Here is a 9,080-nt window from a genome sequence, read left to right as displayed (position 1 = left end):
TAGGGAAGAAGCTGGCTCCATCTGATTTACAGCCCCCATCAGGTATTTATACACATTGGTATGTTCTTTCCTGAGCCTTTCTTTCTCCAGGCTGAACAGTCTCAGCTCTCTCAGCCTCTCCTCAGACCTCAGACACTTCACAGCCTTCATTACCTTTGTGGCTTTTCACTGAACTCACTCCAGCATGTCCACATCTCTTTTGTGCTGGGGAGCCCAGAACTCAGCTCTCATTTGGAGGTGTTTTATAAACGTGTAAATATTACATTTTAATGCAAAAATTTAAACTGAAGCATTATTCTTGAAATTTTAAATCCAGATGAGTCCTATTCTTATATTAACCTTAACTGTCCCTTTGTAAATATAGTATGTATCAGAGTCATCTTCCATAGATGATAGAACACATATTCTGTGAGTAGTCATCTATGCCTAATCAAGACCATGAGATACTACCTCAGATGGATGGGCTATAGCTCAAATGTCCATCTAAACTGTTAGTGCTCACCCGAAGAGTTAGTTAAGAGTCAAATAATTCTGCAGTCTCATCTCAGGCAGGTTATAGTTATGCAACATGTGATGAAGTTTTGTAGCTGACCCATATGGAATGCTTCCGACAGGTGAACAAGCAAGTTCTAGTGAGTTCTAGGTCCTTCTCCAGCACTACTTAAAGAATGATGTGTGCTCACCTTGTGGGAAACTGGGTGCTGAATCTGCTGATGAGCATTTTTTTCCTAGCTCTGTATGCTCACTGCAACTATAAACTTCTGTATAGTTCCATAAGAGGATTCTGCAGCCGCAGGAAAAATACCAAACCACCCCCAAAAAAACAGGAACCCAACAATCTAATTTCCTGTGTTGGTATCAAACACATTTGTTCTAGAATAATTTTATCCCTTGAATTCCATGGTAAATGCTCATACTTCATCTCCATGGAGTACGTCATTAAATGATTGAGTCTTTTGTTTTGGCTAATAAGCAGTTTTATTCAAAAGATTAAACACATACATGCCAGTCTTGAAATATTACAGTTGCAAATGTAAAGATGAAAATACGAGAGTTTTGAAGTCAGAAGTCACACGAAGCTTCAGTAACTTTGGCCATGGTCCCGACAGTCAGCTTGGTGTCGCTTTTGATTCTGACCCTTGCTACTTGAACCTATATCCATCCTTAGGAGAGGTCAAAATATAGAGTACTTGAAGGTAGGTTCCAGAAAGCCAATGAGCACAAATATGTGTGATACAGCATTGTTTTTTACTCACAAATGCATGAAGGCCATGCCAAATAAATGCTGAAACTCTTAGAGAGATCCTGTTATGGACCTTACAAATCACACAGTTGAGATCACTGGGATTACCCACATTCTTTTATTTAATATACCCTCCTATGCTTCTGGGATAGTAGGAATGATTAGACCATCCACTTTACCTGCTACTTGGTCTCCTCAGTCCCAAGCAGACAAAAGCCTCCCTAAAAAACTTCATAGTCTTCTGACTGAGATGACCAGAAAGCTGCTTAAGCTGGCAAAAGAAAAAGTCAGAAGGGCTCAGAAACCTGTCTCAGTCAAGAAAACCAACAGGCATAATAAATTGTATTACAGTTTATCACGTGGGCAAGAACCAGTACGCATTTATACTGCACATGAAGATCCTGGGGATCTGTCATCTCAGTGGAAGGTACTAAGGAAGCCAAATGCTGTGTGATACCTGCAGATCCGTGGTGCTCTGATTCTTTGCAGAAGGATGTGTGAACTCCATCATGCAAAATGGATAGGGGAAAAAAGACTCTTTTAAAACACTGTGGAATATACAAGTTTTGCTTGGTTGAAGGTCTCTGGTGAGGGAAGAAAAAAGAAAGGAAAACGGAGGAAGCTTTGCTGTCCAGCTTTTCATAGATCCTCCAGAGATTCCAGCACTGTCCTTTATGGTTCTCCGTTATTTTTGTCTAGGAAGGTTTCAGAAGTTGTGTCGTCCATAACTAACATCCATGACTCCTCCTGAACTGCCTCATAGAGGTACAAAATGCATGGGAGGGCTACCTCTTCCGTAGCTGCTCAGCAGAGTATGTCACACGGATCTCAGCTCCCTAATGCAAGGGTCATAAACTGAATTCCTCAGCTGGCTGTATCTGGAGAGACTGCTGCTGCCAGGAAAGCAGATTAGCTCACATCATTCAAAACTTATTTCAAGTGCTGTGTGCTATGTTTCCTAGCATGGATGTGCCTTAAAATAAGCATCAATACCTGCAGAGAAGAGGAAATTATAATTAAAAGTATAGAAATAATGATGGGGGCCAATAAGACTCAAATGAGAATAAAAAACTCTGAATGCATTGAAATAATGTCAAATGGCAGGCGATTCTCTCTTTAGAGTGCTTTATACTGTAGGAACTGTGGAAGTATTTAGAAGGATGAAAATAGTTATGTTCACAATGAGGTAACAGCTTTTTTTAAAGTAATGAAGTGGACAGAAACGAAGGTGTAAGATGAAACCTGAAACACTGCAGAACTGGAGACAACTGGGAGTTGCAGAATGAGCTGCTGTCTTGCAATCCTCTAGTCAGGGGTGCATTGCGATAAGTGGAGAATATCTTAGTTCCTATCGCTGTTCGCCAGAACTGAGCTATCAACAAGATTACACCATGAAACTCACCTTGCAAAGCTGCGGGTGCTAAATTCCTTCAGGTGATTCAGAGCAAAAGGAGGAAATGAATCCTATAAACATTTATATGTATGAGTAACTGTTCTCCCAGGGTCGTCCCACTGATTTCAGCATGCCTGTTATATAAATGAACTGATGTGCATAGAAATATTTGCAAGGATTAACATTAAATGAAGATTAAAATTTTCTCATGGCTGCTTATAACTCCACACAGCTGATGCAACAGCCAGGAACTTCACGGGTAAAGGAATATGTCAGCTATGCTGCTTTTCTGTGACTGCTCTCACGTTATAGAAAGAGCTGTTGGAAGGAGAAGAAATGGACAGGAGCTATAGAAGATGTCCCTAGGCAGGGAAGTTTGATATAGATGTCACAGCTGTTTTCTGCTGGGATAACGCAGCTGCTGTAAGGCGGATATAGAAAGAATCTCAGATGCACAACAAGATATTTTAAAAAGATATAGTCTAGATTTATTTATTTTATTTTGCTTTCTGGGCTGATGAAAATAATAGCATCATTTTAAAATTTTTAATACAAGCAAGTGTTCAAACTTGCAAGATGCTTGAAAACACAGAGTTGCACGCAACAATGAACTAAATTGCACTGTCAGGCACACACAGAAGACAGATATGCTCTCAGTCTACAAACGGGGTTTCAGAGGATGGGCCCCAGTTCTTCAGTAGAGCTTCTTTTGAACTTGAAATTACTCTATTGAACACAAATGCAAACAAGCACTGCAATGATCTTGGTCTTGTTTATAGATGTCCCACAGCTGGTCACTATATCTATGATACAGTTGGGGAAAGAATTATAGTGTAAGTTAGCAGGAGCCAAGCCAGCTTTAAGGAAGCTTACTCCGTCGTTGATAATCAAGTTCAAGTAGCACTAAATTCAGTGCAGCTTATTTTCACAGATCCGAAGTTAGTTCTTGGGAAGACACAAGCTACTGTAGCCAGACTGTTACAATACAGGTGTTGAATCAGAATAATTTTCAGTCTATTTATACCTAAGGACAATAATTTCTATGTCCGGTGCCAAGGTACCTTTGAATACCAGCCAGCAGTTTTACCCATGCCCGGCTTTACAGACACTGAGCCCGAAGACCAGCTTTACACAGTAAAAGCATACTGCTTTAACCACAACTGAGGTTTACACTTCTTTTATGTAGGTCATATCATTTTAATAATGGCAGAGGCAGTGTTACATACAGCTGCTTTTCAGGACAGGAAGCAAAAAGAAAAAACACCCAGCTGAAGTGATAAAACAATAATCCCAGGAATCTTTCTGACTTCATGCTACTCTTACTAACAGATACTCCTTTAATAGTGATGAGTTAATGATATCAAGCCCTGTGTGATCTGACATGCAGCATGTGAGATGACAGTATTCAGACAGAAATACTCTACCTCTGTCAAGCTAGCTGGCTCCTATTATAGGATGGATGTTAAACCATGCTGCTGAACAAGCTTTGGCAGCTATCATGCGAGCTTCTGAAGTGAATGAATCACAGCGGTAACAGATGATTGAACAGGGGTATATACAGTGTGACTCCTTAATTTCTTTCACAGGTTCACACTTCAAATCAATTGCAGCAAAGCTCAGATTGTACGACACTGAAAACTGAGTTCTGCTCCTTTAAAAAAACACCCAACCTGGCCTTCTGGGAAAGCAACAAAACTGTAGATGGAAGAATCTGCGTATTTCCAGGTAGAAATACATGTTGGTGTTTTATTTTGACTCTGGAGTAGCTAGTTGCATATCTACATATGAAAAAGATGGTGTCAGATTGTCTTCTAGATATTAAATGCAGGTATTGCTCGTGTTTTGCTCTTAATTGCATTGCAGAAGAGCATTTCTAATCTGTGACTGAGAAAAAATGAAAATTCTATCTTCAGCACATTTTACTAGATTTAGACTAACTATAGCTAACAGGCTGCATTCCAGTGTCTACTGCTGAAAGAGGGTCTATGTCTAATTAAATTTGCTTTTACTTTTAAACAGCTTTTAGTGGAATTAAAAAAAAAAAATATTGGAAGGAAAAACTAAATCTGCAAAGCTGTTTTTTTCGACAATTTCATTTTTGCACATAGTTCACAGTGAAGAACCCTCCAATTACTATGTTTCATTAACTGTGTTAAAAAAAGAGCAAGTTGTGCCTTATTCTGCATAACATTCATAGCATGAAATAGAAGTTTGGCCTTGTGAGAGGTACTGGGAGAAAAATTTTCGAATATGTTCTTGTAACATATTTAATTACCTACATGGACCTAATCTTTCTTTTTCCTCATTAGTATTTTTTTTGTATATAGAAAACAGCTGTAGAATTCACAAATGGCAAAAGCACAGCTGCATGTACAATCCAGTCTGATATGTGTGATGAAATGAGGAGAAAGGAGTAACAGAATCTATGCTCCAGGAATAGACAGAAATTTAACTGGTATTTGCAGTAGAAATTAAAAAAAAAACCACTATCTGAAAGACCTGTTTTTGGTACTAGGATGCTATTGCCGTCTCTTAAATTTTTATTGTAAGTTCTAGGACTGCCAGTGTAATAAAAAGCATGCTGCTGGAATAAAAAAAACGATTCCTAAGCAAACACAGTATCTAGTAAAAATACAAACCCACAGGGTTGCTGAAAAAAAGAAGAAAATTTATCCTAAAACTTCAGAAAACAGAAGTTAATCCGAAATTATTGTCTACTTTGACAGTTGCTCAGGTGTTGTTTTTTTTTAAGCCTAGAATTTTGGGATCATCATTTTGCCACATCAGAGAATAAAATCCATTAACATTACTAATATTTCAACTCAATTTTCTGACAGATGAAGACATCATTTCTTTTTATATCTATTTTCATTTTGTGCCGCCTTCTGTTCCAGTAGTGGAAACCAGAGTGAACAATTTCATTTATCAATTTCCATGCACCTGTGTAATGCTGATATGTTTAGACTCACAAACTGGCAGTGAGGGAGTCTTTAAAAGATATTCCTTAAAAGAAGTCAAAAATAATTAAAATAATTTTGTGCATATCAATTTTCATAAGACTTCTGTAACTTCTTTAAATTTTGCCTTTGCTAAATACTATCTCCACATAGGCTCTGACAGTCTTAATGTTATCTGCTGTCTCCTGTACTATCGGCTCCATATACTCCTGCAACTCTTTTCCTTTCCTTCCAAGTTCCCTGTAGGCCGTTCATAAACCTCTCCTCTTACAACAGGAGCTGTGTTGCTCATTATGGCCTACTGCAGACAAAGAAGTGCCATTGTATCTAACACACAGCCTTGCTTTGCTTGGCCAGTCATCTGTAGTTTTAGCCTATTCTGTATGGTATACCACAAGAATGTGATGCAACCCAATATGCTGGGTTGCCCTAAACGGAAAGGGGCAGAGGCATGTGGGAAAGTTTATTCTGGACCTCCTTGTCTGGGAGCTGCAGTGAACCCCAGTTTGCTTCAGTAAATCATCTTAATATTTACAGTAAGTAGTGGAGGTGAGCAGTCCCCATTTTTACCTTTGCCAAGCCCCCCCCGGCTGTCTACACATCCACACCATTGTGCCATCACATCTGTGGCAAAAGGCAATATCATATATATTTTTTTTTCCTAGTTAATGAAAACTCGGTGCTCGTAACATAACTACACTGATTGTTTTGACTGAAGAAGCAAAGAAGCTGAAAAATTTTGCTGTGATTGCTAAAGACAAGTACTTCTTTGCCCTGCAAACAGCTGAAGAGGTGGTGTCAGACGATAGTCCATAGCATAGCCAAAAATAATGCCAGAAGCCATCGCTATGCACTTATTTCATCAACGACATTGAGCCTTTGTTATTTGCAATCATACTGAAAAAAGAGCATACTGTGAAATAAGCAGCTTTGCTTTAGATTTAGAGAATTTATGTTTTTATGGAGACTACAAGTAATTCATCAGGTTGCCACCTCAGAATTTCTGATGTTGACTTTCTTCATCTATAATTTCTAGGTTTTGTTCACCATGACAGATCAGTAGGGATGTAGTTTGTGTAACTGCCTTTAGAACTGCTTTTTGGTTTGGGGCTCAAGTATTTCACCAAAAATCATCAACATGTTAAATACTGCTTTTTTCCGTTACATGCTGTAATCTTAAGTAATTATTCTGCATGTAAATGCTGAATGTCTTGATGTTTAAATGTCATGTCCATCAGGGTCATGATGATCCGGGTATTTTTCTTGACCTATAGAGAACAGGGAACTGGCTTCCTGCATAATGTTCTTCATCTGGTCCCACATTTTGATGCATGTATTTGTTAACATGATACATGTATAGTAGAAGTATCTCCTGCATTTCAGCTTTTTTTTTTTTTTTTTTTAAATCCTTATATTTCAAAAGGCCTGTTAAAATCAATTTGTAGAAACTTTGTTTCTTAAACTTCAGTAGATACACAGACAACTTTGTATTGTGAACAGTGACTTTACAACTGAACTTTAGTATCAGGCTAGAAATCTGTGGAATTTATTGTACAGTTGATTTAATGAAGGAATTGTGCATAAAGCAGAATCTGGCACTGATTCCAGCCCAAGTTCAAACTTCAGTCTTCAGAACCGACACACGCTGTACACACACCACCGATTCCAGCGTTTGCTGCCGTACTTCCAGCCCTGCAGAACAAAAGATGAGGCTCTCTCACCAACCGTAACAATTAAATAACTCAACGGCACTTTTCTGCCTTTGCAGGGCGTTATCGCTGGCATTCCAGCCAAGCTGTAGTTCGGGAAATTACATTTTCCCCCCCTGCATTTCCAAATGGGTAATAACCAGTGCCTGATAACCAGTGCTGCGGGAGGCATTAGAAAGACGAGGCTTATCAAACGAAACACGTTGGTCTGTAAGCAACACCACAGATGACGCTGTTCCCCCCCGCCCCGTGCCCGCAGAGCCGTGAGCGCCCCTCACCGCTGCCCCGTGCCCCCCGGGGGACCAGGCGCTGCCGCCTCCGGACGCGCTGGCTGCCGCTCCGGGGGGCTGCGGGGCGCTGGTACCCGCTGAGCTAAACCGCCGCCCTCCCGGCAATTCGGTGTTTAATTCCATCCCTGGCTGCTAGCGGCGTGGCAACGTGCAAGTTTTGAGTCGGCGGCGCCCGCAGCGAGCGGCACCCGGTAACGGCAGCAGCTCTGCCGCGGCGGGGCGGCAGCTGGCGGAGCGGCAGCTCCCGCCGCGCCTCCAGGGCCGCCCGGCGCCGGAGCACACGCGGCCCCTCCCGGGAGCGGCGGGGGAACACCCCCGGCCTCCCGAGCGCGGAACGCCGCTGCCTGCCAGCCCGCACGGTCCCGGCCCCGCCGACGGCGTGAGGGGCGGGCGCCCCCCCGGCGGGGGCAGCGGGCAGCGGCCGCCCCCGCCCCGTGCCTCTCCCCGCCCGGCGGCGGCGGAGCGAGCGCCTCTGGCCCGGCCGGTCCCTCCTCGCACGCCGTAGTGATGCTCCCGGCGTCTCGGCCCGCCGAGGCTGTTCCCAAGATGGCGGCCGCGCGGGCGGCTCTGCGCGGCCGGGCTCCTGCAGCTGGGTAGAGACCCCCCACCCCCCTCCAGCTCTCCCCTGCTGCTCGTTGCACCCCCGGCGCCGCAGCGGGCCAGGCCGGGCCGCGCACTGGGACCCGTCGCCATGCCGGCCTCGGTGCACGCATGAGAGACGTCGCCGCGCTGGTCTCTGCCGCCGCCGCCATGGAGGAGCCGCCGCCGCCGCCGCCGCCGGGGAGGTCAGTACGGCGCGCTGCCGAACACGGAGCTGCGTGCGGGGAGCGGCGGCCCGGCCGCCGGGCTGGGAGCGGGGCCGGGCCGGGTACGTGCCAGCCGCCCCGCTGCGCTGCTGGGGCGCAGCTCGCCCCGCCGGGGCACGGCGTCGGGAGCGCAGCGCTGGGGGGTTGTGGCCTGGCCGCCCCTCGGCCCGTTGCGCTGCGGAAGCACCGGCTGCCGCTTCAGCGCTTCTGTAACGCGCCCACGGAGTGAGAAAATGCTTCGATAAGAAATCTCTAGTGGCTGCGGTGGGTAAGGCAATGTTTTGTGGGCACTTTGCAATTAAACCCAGATGGTTCCCTTCCCCTCGCGGGGAGCGGCAGGAGCGGGGGGTGTCGCTGGGGCGCTCCCGGGGGCGGCTCTCGGGGGCAGCCGCTGCCGGTGGCCGGAGCGACTGTCGGAGCCCCCTGCGCGGCTGGCGGGGTGTGACCTATGCTCGCTGACTTGTGAACTGCAGAGATAAAAACACTGCCTTCCAGGAGGCTGTCCCGTGTGTATAGCAGCCGTGGTTAAAGCCGGGTAGCTAGGTTCTCTCTGAGGCGCCGATAAAACAGCAGGATCTTGGAGTATCGCTCCTGGCAACGTTGCAATCGGTGTTTGTCAGAAGATAACAGGTATTTTTGTAAAAAAAGTCTTCCACAAAGAGGGCTAACGTTATGATGCCTC

At 44.6% G+C, this 9,080-nt stretch overlaps 1 protein-coding gene across 5 annotated transcripts in view; it reads left to right on the top strand.

Moving 5' to 3' along the window:
* Positions 1 to 791: 791 nt before the first annotated feature.
* The window catches only part of MAP3K4 (mitogen-activated protein kinase kinase kinase 4), an 83,398-nt gene continuing 75,109 nt past the window's right edge, over positions 792 to 9,080 (top strand). Inside the window, exon 1 of one of the 5 annotated variants that reach the window (XR_013928637.1) lies at positions 792 to 8,377. Coding sequence is in view for 4 of the 5 variants with exons in the window: in XM_080390533.1 (XP_080246659.1) it covers positions 8,304 to 8,377 (74 nt within the window). In the remaining variant the exon portion in view is untranslated. The remainder of the gene's footprint in view (positions 8,378 to 9,080) is intronic. The other 4 variants (XM_080390533.1, XM_080390534.1, XM_080390535.1 and 1 more) reach the window with 4 other exon arrangements.

This window comes from Falco punctatus (assembly GCF_963210335.1).
Source record: "Falco punctatus genome assembly, chromosome: 5".
Classification (NCBI taxonomy): Eukaryota; Metazoa; Chordata; class Aves; order Falconiformes; family Falconidae; genus Falco; species Falco punctatus.
The sequence above is the reverse complement of the archived record's forward strand: the minus strand, read 5'-3'. Positions and strand labels throughout refer to the sequence as shown.